General features: G+C 43.0%; 1 protein-coding gene across 4 annotated transcripts in view; it reads right to left on the bottom strand.

The window, feature by feature from the left end:
• Positions 1 to 2700: 2700 nt before the first annotated feature.
• The window catches only part of CCDC28A (coiled-coil domain containing 28A), a 28316-nt gene continuing 10024 nt past the window's right edge, over positions 2701 to 20992 (bottom strand). For 3 of the 4 annotated variants that reach the window (XM_040429222.1, XM_040429221.1, XM_040429223.1), the window contains exons 5-6: positions 18773 to 18795; positions 12746 to 14206 (exon numbers count right to left, since the gene is read on the bottom strand). In XM_040429222.1, coding sequence (XP_040285156.1) covers positions 14152 to 14206; positions 18773 to 18795 — 78 coding nt within the window. In that variant the 3' untranslated portion in view covers positions 12746 to 14151. Of the gene's footprint in view, positions 2712 to 12745; positions 14207 to 18772; positions 18796 to 20992 lie in introns of those variants that run through there. The other variant, XR_005778423.1, reaches the window with a different exon arrangement.

Genomic DNA, 20992 nt, shown 5'->3' with positions numbered 1-20992 from the left:
TCAGCAGGTAGTATTACAGTAGATAATATTGGATACGCAGCTCAGCAGACAGTTTGACACAGGATAGAATTAGATACACAGCTCAGCAGACAGTATCACACAGAATAGGATTAGATACACAGCTCAGAAGACAGTATCACACATGACAGGATTAGATACACAGCTCAGAAAGGATTATATACACAGCTGAGCAGACAGTATAAGGTCAGAGACGTAAAGAAAAAAGGAGAGGGTTAGTCACTCGGCTACCGTAATAGGTAGCTCCGGACCAATATAGCACGGCGCCAAAGGTGGGATAGGTGAAAAGAGGAGGAGGCAATGCAAGATAAAGATACAGAGGCTGCCGGTGGTAAATGTCCGGGCGGATAGAACAGTGTTGAAAATAAAAAAGATTTAAAAAAAAAAATGTACCACTCTAAAAGGCGCCACCTGGGGCAAAGAAAAAAGGACCGTTAAACGAAAGGAGCACTAAAAGCTATCAATAAGATATAAATAAGTTCTAGATAAAATACTAAACAAGAACTAAAAATCTGGATAAAATCTGATTTACTCACTTCACCCAGGAGGAGAGATGAGGGATAAGCTCAAGACACCCTCATCAACTACCTCCTGCGCCTGGTTCGCTTGATAGATTTTTCTGGATAGACAGCAGTCCACACTCTGGAGATCTTGAAATTACAAAATACTTTATTCCACACAGGGTATGGGTAAGGGAAGAGACCAACGCGTTTCGGGGATTTTCATCTAGGAATCCCCTTCTTCAGGAGCCATAACAACATGTATAGTTAACACAAACATATTTATACATTGAAAAAAGGCGGCAAAGAACACCTGCATGACGTCACTTCCGGTCGCTGGGTGCGTTCCAACGTGGAACGCACCGGAAGTGGAGACTAGATCACTTAAATGTGATACAGATTGTTAATTGGATACGCCCCAAAGCCATACATTATGGGGACATTAGCTCAACTGCAGGCACTAAGCAGGGGTATTTCATGTACTGTCATATTATAAGGAGAATTATTACTACTAGGGTGTAATATGGGGAGCTTTACTACTACTGGGGGGCTATGAGGAATATGATTACTAGTATGGGCACTATAGGGTCATTATTACTACTAATTGTGCTCTGGCAGAGAATTATTTCTATTGGTGGGATTTTGCGGAGCACTGTTACTTTGGGGGGCACTCTGGCACAGCATCAGCTTAGCACAATTGTTTTTGGGGGACATTATCTTTATACTATTAGTGTCTGGGCACAGTTATTTTTTAGAGCACTGTATGCCAATAATTGTTGAAGGGGGCACTATCTGTGTGGTAGTAGTATTTCCAAGGAGACCACTTCTGCAGTATAGTATTGGGGGTGGCAGGAAAGGGTGTTCAGATGTGAAGATGATAGAAATGTGGGAAACTAAAGTCTGTTTGTCAACCTCTGCAGAGATGGGAGATGGCTGAAAAATCATCATGGTGGTCTGGTCTGAAAGGAGAAGATGAGGAAAGAGAACGTCTACAACAAAGGTGACATCACTGGATGTAAGAGGTATGTGGCGCTATGTAGGAGAGGAGATGCTCTGGCTCCTCCCCCTGCCATTTGCAGGAGAAGGATTCAGAGCTGGGTGAGGATGGCCAAGGGGGGGGGGGGAGGGGCAGCAGGCTACGGGCAGGTGGAAGATGGTGGGGGCAACCACAGGCCTTGAGCAGAATCTGGGGAGGGAGGAGAGCGGAAAAGCTTCCTGGCTGTAGCTTGCTGTTTATTGTATAATGTGAAGCAGGCAGTGCAGCCAGGACAGGCCCTCCTCTCTCCGTATGATGTGTAGGGACAGGCCTCTCAACAATAGAGTTTCAGCTGTACAGTGTTTGTTGGGAGTGGCCTATTATATGTAGATGGGGCTTTTAATAATGGGCGGGGCTAAAATAAAATCTGCTCCGACAGGGCTTTCAGAAATGGCCAGGCAAAAGAATCGGCGCAGCACGCTACGCGCGCCACATTTTTTGCCTGCATGTGGGGACCAGAAGTCTGGCAAACAAAGTCCTGGTGCCACAGAACCCAAATGGAGCAGTGGGAAGCAGATAAGTCCAGTTCTCTTCACAGAGCCCACTGGGGGAGGGGTAAATATATCCTGGACAACCTCTTTAACCCCTTCACGCAACATCACGTACATGTACGTGGGGGAATGTGGTGCCTCACCGCATCCCCACGTGCATGTACGTGATCGGCTTTCACTGTCAGCGCAGGGAGCGAAGCGCTGAAGCTTCAGTGAAGCCGGCGTGCTGGGGTTGCTAGGCAACCAGAGAAGCCGGCAGGCACTGTATAGGTGCTCTGACCCGCCCGCGATCGCTGTGATTGGTCCATTACTGCAGAGGGACCAATCGCAGCGCATCGGGGCAGGTAAGGGGGGGTTAGGGAGGGACTATGTGCTTCTCCTTCTCTGATCGCCCCAATTCCTGTCAGGGAAGCGATCAGAGAAGGAGATAGTGTGAAAATATTGCCGACCTATGACGAGTATACTCGTCATGGCACACTGCTACTTAGCGCGCCATGATGAGTATACACGTCATGGCATTTAACTGTCACCATGTCTGCAGACATGGTGACAGCGCTGAGATCCCGGCTGTCACACACAGCCGGGCACCTTGGGTCAATGCCGAGGGGGGTCCTGTGACCCCCCCCCCATGTCGGCGATCGCTGCAAACCGCAGGTCAATTCAGACCTGCGGTTTGTAGCGCTTTCTGCAGTTTCTGATCCCCGCGGTCCCTGACCGCGGAGATCAGAAACTTTAGTATGTCTAAAATAAAGCTTTTTCACCCCCCTGCACCCCTGAATGATATTATGTGGGCGGGTGGTGCAGGGGGGGTGTCGCAGGCGGTGCGGGAGGCGGGCGGTGCGGCAGGCGGGATAGCGATCCCCCGCCCGCCTCCCCTTGAATGATCGTTGGTGTCTAGTGGGTATACCAGGGTGCCAGCACATTGCTGGCACCCTGGTATAAACGGCTGACATCTGCGATGCGATGTCAGCCGTTTAACCCTTTCCATACAGCAGTCCGTACGGACCGCTGTATGGAAAAGGTTAACAGCGCAGGGAGCTCCCTCCCTCTCCCATCGGGGGGCTGCTGTGCCTTTGCAGCCCCCGATGGGAGAGGGAGAGAGCCCCCCTCAGCCCTGTGCTTACCCTTCCCCGTCTGCGCAGTTCTGACCAGTACTGAGCAGACGGGGAAGGTTCCCATGGCAACAGGACGCCTCTCAGGCATCCTGCTGTCCATGGTGCTGAACAGATCTATGCTAAAAGCACAGATCTGTTCAGTGTAAGTAAAATACAGTACAGTACAATATATATTGTTCTGTACTGTATTATACAGACATCAGACCCACTGGATCTTCAAGAACCAAGTGGGTCTGGGTCAAAAAAAAAGTGAAAAAAGTAAAGTTTCAAAAAAACACATTTATCACTGAATAAAAAGAAAAAAAAGAAAATACACTACACATATTAGGTATCGCTGCGTCCGTAACGACCTGATCTATAAAACGGTCATGTTACTTTCCCCGCACGGTGAACGCCATAAAAATAAAAAAATAAAAAACTATGAGGAAATTGAAATTTTGCCCACCTTATTTCCCAAAAAAGGTAATGAAAGTGATCAAAAAAGTCGCATGTACGCCAAAAAAGTACCAATCAACCCGTCACCTCATCCCGCAAAAAATGAGCCCTTACATGAGACAATGGTCCAAAAAATAAAAAAACTATGGGTCTCAGACTATGGAGATACTAAAACATGATTTTTTTTTATTTCAAAAATGATATTATTGTGTAAAACCCTGATAAATTATAAAAAGGTAGACATATTAGGTATTGCCATGTCCGTAAGAACCTGATCTATAAAAATACCACATGACCTAACCCCTCAGGTGAACACTGTAAATTTTTTTTAATAAAAACGGTGTCAAAAAAGCTATTTTTTTGTTACCTTACATCACAAAAAGTGTAATAGCAAGCGATCAAAAAGTCATATGCACCCCAAAATAGTACCAATCTAACAGTCATCTCATCCCGCAAAAATGATACCCAACCTGAGACAATCGCCAAAAAACTGAAAAAACTATGGCTCTCAGACTATGGAGACACTAAAACATGTTTTTTTTTGGTGTCAAAAATGATATTGTGTAAAACCTAAATAAATAAAAAAGTATACATATTAGGTATCGTCACGTCCGTAAGAACCTGCTCTATAAAAATAGCACATGATCTAACCTGTCAGATGAACGTTGTAAATAATAAAAAATAAAAACAGTGCCAAAACAGCTATTTTTTGGCAAATTTTCCATTTTAATTCATTTTTTCCCATAACAAAGCAAGGGTTAACAGCCAAACAAAACTCAATATTTATTTCCCCGATTCTTTAGTTTATAGAAATGCCCCATATGTGGTCGTAAACTGCTGTATGACCACACGGCAGGGCGCAGAAGGAAAGGAGCGCCATATGGTTTTTGGAAGGCAGTTTTTGCTGGACTGGTTTTTTGACACCATGTCCCATTTGAAGCCCCCCCGATGCACCCCTAGAGTATAAACTCCAAAAAATGACCCCATTTTGGAAACTACACCCCTCAAGGTATTCAAAACTGATTTTACAAACTTTGTTAACCCTTTAAGTGTTCCACAAGAGTTAATGGCAAATGGAGATGAAATTTCTGAATTTCTATTTTTTGTTACTTTGCCTCACAAAAAAGTGTAATATAGAGCAACCAAAAATCATATGTACCCTAAAATAGTACCAACAAAACTGCCACCTTATCCCGTAGTTTCCAAAATGGGGCCACTTTTTTGGAGTTTCTAACCTAGGGGTGCATCAGGGGGCTTTAAATGGGACATGGTGTCTAAAAACAATCCAGCAAAATCTGCCTTCCTGAAACCATATGGTGTTCCTTTCCTTCTGCGCCCTGCCGTGTGCCCGTACAGCAGTTTACGACCACATATGGGGTGTTTCTGTAAACTACAGAATCAGGGCCATAAATAAAGAGTTTTGTTTGGCTGTTAACCCTTGCTTTGTTACTGGAAAAAAAATATTAAAATGGAAAATCTGCCGAAAAAGTGAAATTTTGAAATTGAATCTCTATTTTCCATTAATTCTTGTGGAACACCTAAAGGGTTAACAACGTTTGTAAAATCAGTTTTGAATACCTTGAGGGGTGTAGTTTCTTAGATGGGGTCACTTTTATGGGGTTTCTACTCTAGGGGTGCATCAGGGGGGCTTCAAATGGGACATGGTGTAAAAAAAACAGTCCAGCAAAATTAGCCCTCCAAAAACCAAACGGCGCACCTTTCACTCTACGCCCCGCTGTGTGGCCACACAGTAGTTTACGGCCACATATAGGGTGTTTCTGTGAACAGCAGAGTCAGGGCAATAAAGATACAGTCTTGTTTGGCTGTTAACCCTTGCTTTGTTAGTGGAAAAAATGGGTTAAAATTGAAAATTAGGCAAAGAAATGAAATTCTCAAATTTCATCTCCATTTGCCAATAACTCTTGTGCAACACCTAAAGGGTTAATGACGTATGTAAAATCAGTTTTGAATACCTTGAGGGGTGTAGTTTCTTAGATGGGGTCACTTTTAGGGAGTTTCTACTCTAGGGGTGCATCAGGGGGCTTCAAATGGGACATGGTGTAAATAAACCAGTCCATAAAAATCAGCCTTCCAAAAACCAAACGGTGCACCTTTCACTCTACGCCCCGCTGTGTGGCCGTACAGTAGGTTACGGCCACATATTGGGTGTTTCTGTAAACGGCAGAGTCAGGGCAACAAAGATACAGTCTTGTTTGGCTGTTAACCCTTGCTTTGTTAGTGGAAAAAATGGGTTAAAATGAAAAATTAGACAAAAAAATGAAATTCTCAAATTTCCTCCCCATTTGCCAATAACTCTTGTGCAACACCTAAAGGGTTAACAATGTATGCAAAATCAGTTTTAAATACCTTGAGGGGTGTAGTTTCTTAGATGGGGTCATTTTTGGGTGGTTTCTATTATGTAAGCCTCGCAAAGTGAATTTCGGAAAAATTTCAAGATTTGCTTCTAAACTTCTAAGCCTTATAACATCCCCAAAAAATAAAATATCATTCCCAAAATAATTCAAGCATGAAGTAGACATATGGGAAATGTAAAGTCATCACAATTTTTTGGGGTATTACTATGTATTACAGAAGTAGAGAAACTGAAACTTTGAAATTTGCAAATTGTTCCAAATTTTTGGTAAATTAGGTATTTTTTTGTGCAAAAAAAATAATTTTTTTGACTTCATTTTACCAGTGTCATGAAGTACAATATGTGACGAAAAAACAATCTCAGAATGGCCTGGATAAGTCAAAGCGTTTTAAAGTTATTAGCACTTAAAGTGACACTGGTCAGATTTCCAAAAAATGGCCTGGTCCTTAAGGTGAAAATGAGCCCGGTCCTTAAGGGGTTAAGGTTAACACTTTTGTCTAGAGTCCAGTTTTTGTACATCATCTCCGTAATACAGTTTGCAGTTTTTGTTTATCTTTTAAAACTTTCAAAAAGTTGAAGGTGATAAATCTGGCGCACACTTAATTATATATGGCACATATAAAGTGGTGAGAATGACTCCTTAGAATGCTGGCACAATGGTGGTATTCTTGCACTTCTGCTTGTCTGAATTTGATAAAATAATAACAGCTAACTGGGCTGCTGGTTGCTTCCACGAGATCATCTCACTCTTCTGAAACACTGTCACATCCTTTATATAAAACTGGCACCACATTTTTTTTTTTACAGCTTTTCAAATACAGGAAGGTAAAGGAAGCTTTACAGGTTAGGCCATCCTTTTCTGATGTATTTTATGCATTTACTGATTAGTGAATCAAGGGAACTTCTATAGGAAATATTTTTATATTTAAATGCTTTTATTCAAGGTTGACAAGAAAGGAGTAACGGACATGGCATCGTATAGAAATCAGATACAGTTTCCTTATGTAGTCACAATATAGGTAATCCAACTCCGGCAGATCTCCAAAAAGAAAAAAGTCAACCTGTCAACTTTTTAAATAAAGAAAATAAGAAAAAGAAAAGAACAGGGAGAGGAGGGAATAGAAAAAAACATAGGAGAAACAATAAGAACAGTAAAGTCACCTGAAACCTTGCACTCTGCCAAGTGTTCAGATCAAAAGCCCAGAACCATCACGTCTCCTCCAATGAGCGATACGCCAGCATCTCTGCTAAAGAATCAAATAGATTCCCAGGGTGTGAACAAGTGCATGGCACACAGAACCCTCCATCAAGACACCAGAGAACGTCACGTCAAACTCAATGGCGGCTCTAACTTTAGACAACACTGAAACCATGATGTGAACTGGAAACAATTGTGTATGGACTGTTTAACGCGTCTTGGTCAGAAGTCAATAAAGCTTTCCCAGGGCGGATAAGAACATTTTCACGCGTCTTTCTTTCCTAGAGAATGCCTCCACCCAGTCCATATTCATTATGAGAGTTTCTCAACAAAAAGCTTGAATGGCAGGGGTGTAGGGTCTATCCATGTATGGATTATAGTCTCAATCCCAGCAGTCCCTATTATATATAGCAATTTGCTGCTGCCTGGGGAACATGTATTAAACAGCAGGATCAATGTACCTGAATATAGCCCAATGTTACACGTCTGTTCACTGTTTGCCATTGTATACAATGTCAGCTGGTTGCTGAATATTGTGGTTTTGTATCTAGGGCCATTTGTCATGATGGCAGTGCACATTCACCTCTGTTGTTTGCATACTGACTGCGGATTACTTGTGGGGGTGAATTGCTCTATTGTGGTGTGTCTCTGTCTGAATCTGCACCCGTTGTCCATGTTCTCATTAGTCCTGCTTTTCAGTTCCTGAGATTTCTCTGTTTGGAGAAGTTCAGTCTGAAGTCTGTGGCCAGACCCTGGCGGTGCAACAATGTCTGCTCCTGTATTAGTGTTTGCTTCTGAAGTCTCAAGGCTGCTCCTGAAGCCTTATCTTGTACCTGCCTGGTACGTCTGGGTTCCAGAAGTTATCGCCCTGTCCGCTTGCTATTTCTCATATATTCAGGTTCCAGAAGTTACTGTGATAAGTGCACTGATCCCTGCAGTTGTTACCATTTGGACTGGTATTCCCTGGAGGTCTGATTTCACATCTGCTGTGTTTTCCAGTTTGAGGCACAGTGGTGCCACAAAATGTGAAACACCCTCATAGGGTCCAATGGTGCTGCCGATGTTGGATGAGTAGTGGACAAAGTGTGATTGCATCACCTGGCGTGTCCACAAACTGACAAATATCTGCCCCTGCAGCTCTGCATTGAAAACAGTTATCATGGTAAAATATACCCATGTTATGGCTCCGAGCCAGGGTGATTAATGCCCAGTGATAAAACTGCAGGGTTATTTCCCTATAGTGACTTGAAAGTAGGTTGCAAAGACTGCATTCCAAGGCCTTAAATAAAGTGGACATTGTCAGCTGTGGAACATCCTTAAAGGAATTGACTCATCAGAGACATTGGTGGCATATCTTAACAATATGCCACCAATGTCAGATAGGTGCAGGTCTCACCTCTGGGTCTTTGGTGTGGCGGGAAGGCAAGCATCTCATTCCAGCTGCTGGAGCTGTTGCAGTGAGATGAGGCTCAGTTCTTGTAGGCTGCCCCTGAGGACTTGTGGAGTAAAGGTTTAACAATTACCCGGCTCTGAATGGTGCAGACATGCCATGTGGTGCCCCAGTGAGCAAGCTCAGTAAGAAAGACTGAAGAGCATGCAGGAGTCGTCATGATCATCACATTAGGTGATTGACTGTAACAGTTACCTCTCACTCACACACACTGTGCTACAATGTCTCAGGGAGGATGTTGGTTGTGTGCTGTGTCCTGTCTGTGTGGACTAATACTTCAAATTCTAAGTGGGTCTAGCATTAGCCTGAAGCATATGTCAAATCTAGGACATTTATGACATATCTCTAAGATATGCCACAAATATCAGATCGTTGGGGGTCTCACCTCTGGGACCTGGTCCAATCTAAAAGAACGGGATCCCCTCTCCATTCACTGCTATGGGACTGACGTAAATGGATGAGCGCGCTTGATTTATTGGATAATAAAAGCAATTTTGCTTACCCATATTGTTCTGATTAGGCAAACAATAATTGCACTTTTTAAATGGGGGAGGGGATTCTGAGTTTTGCTATGAGGCCCCATGATTTCTACGTATGCCCCTGCAGAGAAGCGCAAACTGCGCAAGCGCGGCCACCCTCTATTCAATTCTATGGGAGTTCAGAAAATGGCCACGCACTGGGGCCCTGTTCTAGAGAGATGTAGGTCCTAGAGGTGGGACCCGCACCTATCTCACATTGGTAAGCATATCCTAGCGATATGCCACCAATGTCCCAGATGGGTCAACAGACATTTAGACATAGTAGTGTACATTTTTTAATAAAAATATAAAATGGAAACAAAGATGACTGAAGTGTGTGGCTTAGGGTACTTTTACACTTGCGGCAGAGGATTCCGGCAGGCAGTTCCGCCACCGGAACTGCCTGCCAGATCCGTCAATACGTATGCAAACTGATGCCATTTGTCAGACGGATCCTGATCCGTCTGACAAATGCATTCAAATCCCGGATCAGTCTCTCCGATGTCATCCAGAAAAACGGATCCGGCATTTATTATTTTTTACATTTTTGGGGTCTGATCATGCGCAGACCGCAATTCCGGATCTGTTTTGCCCGAATACTTGGGGCCGGATCCGTCATTTCGGCAAGTGTTCTGGAATTTTGGACGGAGATAAAACTGCAGCATGCCGCGATATTATCTCTGTCCTGAAAAGGCAAAAAGACTGAACTGATGCATCCTGAACGGATTGCTCTCCATTCAGAATGCGTTAGGATAAAACTGATCAGTTCTTATCCGGCATAGAGCCCCTAGGACGAAAAGAAAAACGCTAGTGTGAAAGTACCCTTAAAGGGGTTCTGCAGTTTGTTTTAACTGATGATCTATCCTCTGGATAGATCATCAGCATCTGACCGGCAGGGGTTCGACTAGCATCACTGGCTTGGGCGTGGCTAAGCTCGGTTCACGTGAATGGAGCTTAGCCGCGCCCATGCTAGTTGATACTAGTCGTGAAGTCACTGGGCCAGCGGTAAACAGTGAGAAGGCTGCGGCGCTGCTGGAGCACCGCTGCCTTCTTAAACAGCTGATCAGCGGGGGTCCCGGGTGTCGGAACCCCGCCGATCAGATGCTGATGATTTATACAGAGGATAGATCATCAGTTAAAACAAACTGCAGAACCCCTTTAAGGATTTGGTGATGCACATTTGCTGTGGATTTCTCCTCACATGGAAAGTAGAGAAATCTGCAGTGAAAAGCTGAAAAATAAATTGACATAATGTGGATTTTAAAATGAGCCCAGCATGCAAATTTACATACGGACAATTTTAGCATCGCGTGGTTGGGATTTTATTTAAATTTCATCTACTTTGATGATACCTTATTATTCTGCAGATTTTTGCGTAGAAAATCTACACGTTACACACATGTTCATGTAGCCTTAGTAGATTGTAGATTCACTCTGTCTTTTTGATCAAAAGGAGGATCAGATCACGGAACAAAGTTAGACAAGTCCTTGTCACTACTGATGAAAATCTTGAGGATGTGAAGAATTCATACATAAAGTATATTTCTGTACAACCTTTATTTCCTGGAACCCCTTTAAGGCCTTTAATATAAACTACCATAGTCAGTAAAGTCAATCGATTACCTAAATCTTAGAGTGTAATACTAAAGATGTGCTAATGTCAGCAGACCCTAACTCTCCTAATCTCATGCTTATGGATGCCCATATTACTGCACAATTTTAACTTTGACGATATGCCCCCCTGCTCCTAGAGGCTAATTAGCATATCAAAGTAAAAATTCTGCAGTAATGGGAGCATCCATAAGCATGAGATTAGGAGAGTTAGGGTCTGCTGACATTAGCACATTGCTAATGTCAGACAGTTTAATAGGGTTGATTTTGGTGACAGAAACCCTTTAAGTAAGCTGAAAAGAATGGTTTTATTTGATAGCTGACGTAACTGTTAACTGCTTAGAGCTATGACTACCCAACAATCGTTGATCTACCAAAATACTGTTGTAGTTTCCATTAAACCCCATCAAAGCAGAAGCTAAACATTTCATAAAAGAAATAATAAATGGGAGAAATGCTGCAGTTTGTGTTTATTTGGCCAATGCAATCACATAGAAGAGCAATGTCATAAATAAGCTACAACACTGATATTACATGTTTGTTTGTTTAAAGGCAAATTCCAGTAAAAAAATAATAATAAAATGATAATATCCACTGTTACCTTTCCTTGGTCTTAGTTACCAGAAGCCCCTGATTCCTAGATGTTAGGCTACAACACACTTCCTCCAGCACTGCCTGAAGCTTAAAGGCTATCTATACCTTTAGGGGCAATTTTTTATGATTGCATTTTACTCATTTTGGGCTAAAAAGAAATATTTTTTCACTTGGTCTTTATTCAAAATATTCGGCTGTTCTGTCACAAAGGGTTAGCTGTGTGAATGGTACTTTCATTTTGTGCTGGTCACTTAAGAACCCATATCTGTAAATTACTAAAAGGTCCTAAACACTTATTTTAGGCTACTTTCAGACTCGCGTTTTGGTTTCCGTTTGTGAGATCCGTTCAGGGCTCTCACAAGCGGTCCAAAACTGAACAGTTTTGCCCTAATGCACTCTGAATGGAGAAGGATCCGCTCAGAAAGCATCAGTTTGCCTCCATTCAGCTCTGGTGGCGGACACCAAAACGCAGCCTGCAGCGTTTTGCTGTCCGCTTGACGAAACTGAGCCAAACGGATCCGTCCTGGCACACAATAGAAGTCAATGGGGACAGATCAGTTTTCTCTGACACAATCTGGCACACTAGAAAACGGATTCGTCTCCCATTGACTTTCAATGGAGTTCATTAGGAGAGTGTGAAAGTAGCCTAGGCCACATTATTATCAGTAAGATAGGAATGAGTGTTTATAAGCACAGAGTTCAGAGATAAGGAGCCCGTCAGCTCCCTGCCTAATGGAGCAGAGAGAAAATACAGATCCTGCTAGTATATAAACTAAAAGCTGTGCAGGGAAAACGGCTCAATACTTTTAATAAAGACCAATTGAAAAAATGATTTTTAGCTCAAAATAAGTACAATGCAATAATAAAGAAACAAATAAAAATTGTCACCAAACGTGTACATAGCCTTCAAAGGGAACCTGTCACACTGAGTATAGAGTGCATCAACATGAGGCGCTAAGCAGATTGACTTATACTGGTAGTTGTGAGGGAACTTAAGATTTAGTAATAATCATTCAGTTAGATTCCTGCTCATTCTGGCCTCTGGAGTCCAGGAGGTGGTCCTCTTCGTGATCAAGCAGGAATATAAATGTATTAAAGGGGTATAACAGGTTGGAAATGCATGCGGCCACTCCATTAATTTCTATCGCAGCGATGGAGATAGCAGAGCACTGTGCACTAGCGGCAGTGTGTTTTTCCAACCAGCCACTTGGTCCATTTCAGGGGGGGTTCCACAGGGTACATGGCTCCCGTTCTCGTGATCTGTGGGGGGCCCAGCGGTAAGACCCCTATTGATCTGATAGTTATCCCCTATCCTGTGGAAAGGGGATAACTTGTTATAACTGGGATAACCCTTTAATGAATCTTTTTCCACAAAACTATGGGGTCATTTATCAAACTTGTGTAAAGTAGAACTGGCTTAGTTGCCCATAGCAAACAATCAGATTCCACCTTTCATTTTAGTAAGCTCCTTTGGAAAATGTAAGAAGGAATCTGGTTGCTATGGGCAACTAAGCCAGTTCTACTTTACACCTACTTGATAAATGACCCATTATATAATCAATTTGCTCAGCTCAATCTGCCCCGTAACATGTTGCTTCAACTCAGACATCATGTTCCCTTTAACAATTACTCACCACAGACCACAGTGGAAGGACAGGGACCTGGTGACCCCAACTGCAAGACCATTTTCTGTTTTTGCAGGAAATTGACTTTAAAAGGATATTCCCACCCAGGACATTAATGGTATATCACTAAGATATGCCATTCACTTCAGACGAAGATATGCTATTACTTCAGACGAGGATAAGCCATTACTTCAGACTAAGATATGCCATTCACTTGAGGTCCCACCTCACCAGCTCCTATGTTCAGAACGGGGCCCTGAAGTGAAGAATAACAAATCACGTATAAATGGCTTGCTCTACATCCACTGCTGTGGGACTTCCTAAAATAGTTGAGCAACCTGCACAAGTGCGGCCACCTCTCCATTCACCGCAATGGTACTGCCGAAAATAACTGAGCAAGCATGCTTGGCTATATTCATAACTCCCACAGCGGTGAACAGAAGGTGGATGCGCATGCGTGGCAGCTCTCGATTCTTTTCTGAGTCCCCATTCTAAAGATATGAGCGGGTCCTAGGGGGGCTACCGGCACCTATCTGACATTGATGGCAAATCCTAACAATATGCTATCAATGTCCCAGATGGGAATAACCTTTGAATATCCAAAGAAAACAAACCTGCAATAAACCAGAGGTGGAAACAATCACATAAAAGTCTGTATTTCTCTGCTTACATTTAGAAACTATATACACCATGGATGCAGCACAGTGTGCAAATTAAAAGACCAGCACCTATGCCATGAAAATCTCAAGATACACAGTAGCAATTGATTGTCAGCATGTAAACAAGGACATATAGGCTGGGATGGCCATTCCCCAAAGAGAACAGCACTCCATTACCCATATATATATATATATATAACAGTACAGGCATCAGGTTTATCAAACTCTCCACGTACGTATGTGGACCAACGATACGGTGGACTTCTGTGCAGAGGCTTCTCTGTACATGCACCATAACAGAAAAAGGAATGCATTCAACTGAATATTTAACAGGTCCACGGCCCATAAAAAATGGAATTTCACAAACTGGGAATGAAAGAGCCCATGTTCAATTATCTCTGAGGTATGGAAGATATGAATGGATCATTTCACAAAACAGCTTTACTGACATGGACACACTGTTCGGAATACTGTTAGCAACGACACATGATATATGGCGCTCAATAAGCATGGGACATCTCATGTCCTCAGTTAGCTGTGGTTTTTGGGATATCTTGGGCATCTGCCAGGTGAAGTTTTTGTCTGAATCAGGCAGAGTTAAGGATAGATAAGACATGGAAAATTACTTTGTTTCCGCTTGGGCTGCTGCCACATGTCGCGGCTATGCTGTGTTTTCGGTGGGGCAAAAATATGCATATGGTTTTTGCAATAAATATATCTGCGTTTATGCTGTATTTTCTTACAGCAAAGAGAAAAAAGCCAAATCACACACAGTCAAACTGAATAACATTAAAAGGGGTATTCCAGTTATATTAAGTTATTAAGGACAGGGGAGAACTATTAGATTGGTGGGAGTCCTATCGCTGGGACTCCCACCAATGACGAGAACTTGGGCCCCGTACCCTGTGGAGACCCCCAAAATGAATGTAGTCTATGAGAGTTCAGGAATAACCCTTTAATTACGAAACAGAGTTACATTAAAGGGGTATTCTGGTTGTTTAAAGGTATCCCCTATCGACAGGATAGGGGTTAACTATTAGATAGGTGTGGGTCCTACTGCTGGGAACCCCATCGATCACAAAAACGGGGACTGTACCCCTTTCAGTGCCCCTGAAATGAATGGGAGTGTCTGGTCGCAAATGTGCGTGGCCACTCCATTTTTGGCAGCACGCATGCCTGACCGGCCGCTCTGTTCATTTCAGGGGGTACGTGGCCCGTGGTCCTCATGATCAGTGGGGGGTCCTACCAGTACCCCCACTGATCTAATAGTTATCCCCTATCCACAGGATATAGGTTAACTTCAAACAACCGGAACACCACTTTAAAGGTAATTTAAGTCTGCTGTGTGTTTTCCCTTGTTTGAAGAAAATGCTGCATAAATAAAAGGTATTCCTCAACACAATGAATAAAGTACCAATATACCCATAAATATGTCAAAATGTATTATATTCTCATTAAAAAAACATACATACAATAACGTGGAAACAAATAAAGTACCAACAAGCGATTGCTCACATCTATCCTACGACACCATAATATATCATCATACATAGGCTACCATCTGAGGTACATCATAAATATAAACGTATGTCTATGTCCTCTCAGACTAACTATGCAGCCATATATAGTTAACATGCCAGAATGTCACAGGAATCGCCCTATTCAGTGCATCATATCCTATATCTATACTGATTAATTGGTCCACACAGACCGGGACCACTCTCACCAGTATGCTCATGCATCCAAAAACGTATCCTCTACGCGCGTTTTGCGTTAGCTTCTTCAGGAGGAGTCTATGCCATCTCTAGTCCTCATACTGAATCACTGTTTGCCTGCAGCAGATTGTAATTACACGGCATGATATGCCACTAAAAAAAAATTAGGATTTTTAAACCTGCTAAAAGATCCCAATTACCCAATGAACCAGTGTTTGCTCATTCATAGGGTATTCGGCAGCAGTATTACACTGCCAGCTAATCGTTAACAAGCGTTCATAAGAACGCTAATTAGCGATGATCTTCTGCTGTGATAGGCCCTGAATAGGGAAAACAGCATACCATGCTCCACACACTAGGGCTAGCCTAGGCATGCACTCTTCACTTGACGGCTATTCCTCCTGACCACCCCATGCATATGCCCTCTGGTGTTGGCCAATTTAACTTCAGTTGGAAATGATCTGGCATGCTGAAATCCAACATGCCCAACACTCCGTTTTCCCAACATTTGCTGTTGGGGAGAGTCAGGATTATGTCATATATACTACATGGTTGGTCATTGGGCTTTAGATAGCTGGCCAACATTCATCTAATGTGTACATCCACCCTAAAGCACAGAGGGCTGGTATACTCCACCATCCACGTGGTGTGCAATGTTTACTTCCATGTTCCCTTACAGCTCCATTTTCTTGAGACATTGGCATTGGGAGGAGCACAGTAAGCTCTTGCCTGTGACCTAATCTCTGCCACTAAGAACCATCCGGAACATTCTCAATAACGTTGATTGGTCGAGAACAGTTGACAGGCAGGGGCTCTACTCACAAGGCTCTACTCAAATGTTATTTTCAGCAGTAAGCTAGGCACAGAGTATTACCCCTCTCCACGGTAAATATAACATCTAGTTGTATAACATCGCTAGTTTAATACTATATGGCTATCTTATAGATGCCGAAGCTTAAACATCCACACTTACCTGCTTGGGTCACTTTTAGTAGAAACCAGAAGCAGAAAAAGCATATTTATTGTACAGTATATGCCTATAGATAGTGAAATAATAAGCTTTCTAGAATATACACACACTGACAAAAAATAAGTACCAAGAATGAGTTGTTGGAATCGAATGAAACTTTATATGTGTAAATGTAATCATTATATATATGTCAGTGATTAAAATATTAGAGCAAAAGAACAAGTATATTGGGGAAAACTGTACAATGGAACGGAGGCTCCAGTACCCTGTTGGGCCACCTCTGGATACAAGATGAGATATGATTAGACATGGAGGCATACATGTTCCATATGGCATATTGCAGCACATTTGCCACAGATGTTACAGCTGGACCTGTAGATCCTGCACACACGTAGGTTGCTGAAGCTAGCAGCTCAGCTGACTAATGAATGCTCAAGCATTATCCTGCTGAAAAATGCCAGTTGGAAGCCCTGCCATGAGAGGAAACACATGTGGCCGCAGGATGTGCTGCACATATTGCTGTCCCTCGTATAACCAGATCATCATACCAGCAGTTAGGGAAGTGTGTCGCTCCACAGAAAGGCAAGACTGAACCACTCACCACCACGCTTTCATACTCAAACCTGACTGTCATTGGATTTCAAACAGAACCTGGATTCGTCACTAAAGACGATACGGTTCCAGAGACAGGAGTGTGTAATAAAGATGCCACCAGTGTCTGAATGGTGGACAACGAAACTCTGGGAGCTTGTGCTTGTCGGTGAATCAAACTATCCTCTCTACTGGTAGTCTGTCTAGGCCGGTGAGAGCCTATTCGCAGTGTGTGCGTGCCCTCATGTAACCACTGCTCCCAACACCTCCTAACAGCTAGGTCAGAAAGGCCTAGATAGCAGGCAGTTCATTGAAACAATCATCCTGCTTCTCTCAGTCCAGTGATGCACCCCCCTCTTAAAAGGGGTTCTCCAGGAATTAAGAAAATGTAAATGGTTAAATATTATAATAAATATATTCACACCTTTCATAAGTTATAATGGCTCGTTTTGTCTAGAGAGCAATCAGGGGAAATAAAATGGCCGCCATCCTATAGTACACAGAAACCTGTCCTAATCACACAGAAGGACAAGTTCCTTTACAACACTGAGCTATAGTGCTGCCTCATCCTCTCTGCTCTACTTGTCAGGAATCATGATCCTGAATACAGGTGAATCTCTGTGGGAATAGAGAAGATGAGGAGACATGAGAGGAGGGTGAGGTGTGGCTAATGAGCAGCAGTACTTGAATGCAGTCTCCATTACCCCAGTCTGTCTTGTCCATCCTCTCTGTACTTCATGTCTCCTCATGAACTAAATTCCCCAGAGATTCAGCTAAAGTTCTTATCAGCTGTATTCAGGATGATAATCCCTAACAAGCAGAGCAGAGAGGAGGAGGAGGCAGCTCTTTACCTCAGTGTTGTGAAGTAACTTGTCCTCATGTGTGATCAGGACAGGTTTTGTGTGAACTAACGGGACGGCGGCCATTTTGTTTCTCCCGAGGATTGCTCCCCAGACAAAAGAAGCCATTATAAATAATGAAAGGTATTTGAGAATATATTTATTATAAAGTAATATTTAAGTATTTTCATTTTCTTAATTCCGGGAGAACCTGTCTTAAAGTATATAAACTAGGCAAAACGTCTTTGAGTGCGTCATTAAAGGCATGTCTTGTAGTCAACGATCTCTTACCAAGAGGTACAGCTACCGAAAAGTAGCCTTTGAGAACCTTTTTAAAGGGCAGCAAGGGAAGCCCTCCTGTGACAAGACCACACCTGTAATCATTTACATATCTGCCTATAATATAACTGCATGCAGAGTTTTGCAGCAATCCAACGTTTCTATCTGGATGTTTCTTTTCTTTGTTTATGACTGTACATCATATGGATTCTATCTATATAGTTGACTAGTTATTAATTGGAATTTGTTATCTCTAGGAATCTAAGGGGGTAATTTATGAAACTGGTATAAAGTATAACTGACTTAGTTGCCCATAGCAACCAGATTCCGCCTTTCATTTTGGAGAGCTACTTTGTAACATAAAAAGAGGAATCTGATCTAGTTGCTAGGGGTAACTAAGCCAGTTCTACTTTACACCAGTTTGACAAATGACCCCCTGAGTGCATACAGCTGGAGTCACATGTCTGGGTGCCGGTCATCCATCCATATTACTCAGATATGTCATGGCCTAACCATGGGTTAACTGACCCAAATTCTCAGCATCAGAGGTCCCTATGACGCTGTGAGTTCTGGTCAGTTATCTTCTCAGCCAGGCTGAGAAACATCCAGGTGATAAGTACAGATAACATGGTAAAGATAGCCGCCTGATAAATGTGAGTTTGGCTGACAACTAAAATGCATGGTCTGCTCTACTGTTCAAACTTTGAGGCTGTCATTACTTGTACATTCATGCAACCCACAATGAAAAGGATACATAGATGAGTTTAGTTCTTCCAGCTGCAAAGTAAAAGAAGAAATAAATCAATAGTAGACAAAATAAAATTTAAGATCGGCAAGTCCAGACGTGGCCGAATTAGTCCTCCATGGATTTTGCCACAAATCTTTGTCAATTCCACAGAAAAATCCGTATGTGTTTCATGTAGACTATGCTGCAGATACACAGTGTATTTTACCCTTAGAAAATTCTGCAACTATGGATTTGAAAATCTGATTTCCTAGCAGATTTTCTGGTACATGTCGATGGGCTTTTTAAAGGGAACTTGTCACCATGACTGTGAGGTGGAGTGATGTTAATTACATGAGACTTAAATTTGGAAGTCGCTGGGGTAGGGTGATGTTATTTACATGGGACTGTATGTTGAGGGGTAATGTTATTTATATGGGACTGTATGTTTAAGGCAGCTGTGGGAGGGAGTGATGTTATTTATATGGGACTGAATATTGAGGAGGTGATATTATTTACATGGGACTGTATGTTGAAGGCGGCTGGGGGGTGATGTTATTTACATGGGACTGTATATTGGAGGGGGCTGGAGAGATGGTGTGATGGTATTTAGATGGGACTCTGGCGGAGGGAGGGAAATAGTGTTATTTACATGGGACTGTATGGCGGAGGAGCGGAGGAATTAGAATTTCTGAAGACACTAAACGAAGGAATATAACTACAGGGGGCCCTGCAGGCGGCATTATAAATATTGGGGGCCCTTCAGGGCGAGCATTATAACAGTAGGGGGCATTATAAATACTGAGGGACTGTAGGGGCATTTTAAATCCAGGGGACATTAGGTGTTCTTATTACTACTGGGGGCTCTATAGGAGGGATCCGCATTATTTCTACTAAGAGCCTTATTACTACTGAGGGGTCTGTAGAGAGCTTTATTACCACTGGGGGAATAATAGGGGGCCTTATTTCTACTGGGGGCTCTGTGAGGGTATTATTAATACTGGAGGGATCTTCTACTAATGGAGGCACTCTTGTGGAGCATTATCGCTGTTGGGTCCAGTAGGGGGCAGTATTACTAATGAGCGCATTCTAGAAGGGAATTACTATTGGTGGGACTATGAGGAGTACAGTTACTATGGTGGGCACTCATTTTTCTTCAGGATAGTATTTGGGGGTACAGAAACGTAAGGAAGCTAAGATGTCCGTGTGTCACACTCTGCAGAGATGAGGTGGCTGAGAGAAGTGACCGGACCGAATGGAGAAGATGATGACAGAGAAGATTTACATCAGAGGAGACGTCACCTGGGAGGCCCTGGATGTGAGAGGTATGTGTCTTCAGTGCTAGTGTTTGCTGGGGGGGATGAGGTTGTTCAACTTAGAGAATTGGGCCATATGCATTGGAGCTTGGGCCCCGGATCTTTTGAGACCCTAGCAACGCCCCTGATAACTTGCATTTTATATATTTAAACTCCTGCTCATTCTGGGCTTTGAAGTCATGGAGGGGGTCCTATCAGTGATTGACAGCCTTCCCTCTATGACTGTGTATACAGAGAGAAATGTCAAACACTGATAGGACCGCCTCCCAGGAGTTTAAATGTATAAAATACAATTTATGCTGAATCTTTTCCCACAAAACTCTATATCAATCTGCTCAGCTCCTCCTACAATATGCTGCCTGCAGCTCGGACACCCCATTCAATGTGTCAGGTTCTCTTTAAAACTGTACTAAAAACTGCTGTAGACATACAGTGCTGTATTTGCTTACTTGTCCGAATGGTTCATTATATGAGTAGAGCGAGCCAAATATTAGTTATCTACACTTAGGCCTCATGCACGCGGCCGTTGCCCGGCCGTGCCCCTAGTGCGGTCTGCAGACAGTGGGTCTGCAATATACGGTGCGTAACGGAGGAACGGATTGAAAGCCCACGGAAGCACTACAGAGTGCTTCCGCAGGTTTTCTGTCCATGCCTCCGCACCGTAAAAAAGTAGTGCATGCACTACTTTTTTGCGGTGCGGACCGCCGGATGCAGTTCGCGGACCCCTTTCAAGTGAATGGCTCCACAAGACGGCGGCCACACGGTCAGTGCCCTGCATTACGGACAGCAATTTGCAGTCTGCAGCACAGGCAAGGCTGGCACACAGTTGTGTGCAAGAGTCCTTAAAGTGTCACAGTACTTTCACACAATTTCATTTCATGAGAATGTAACTAGAAAATGTTCAAATCACTTACAAAATATGCCTGTATTAAAC

The sequence above is a fragment of the Bufo bufo genome, chromosome 4, assembly GCF_905171765.1.
Source record: "Bufo bufo chromosome 4, aBufBuf1.1, whole genome shotgun sequence".
NCBI lineage: Eukaryota > Metazoa > Chordata > Amphibia > Anura > Bufonidae > Bufo > Bufo bufo.
Note: the sequence above shows the minus strand (reverse complement) of the source record. Positions and strands in the feature narration are given on the sequence as shown.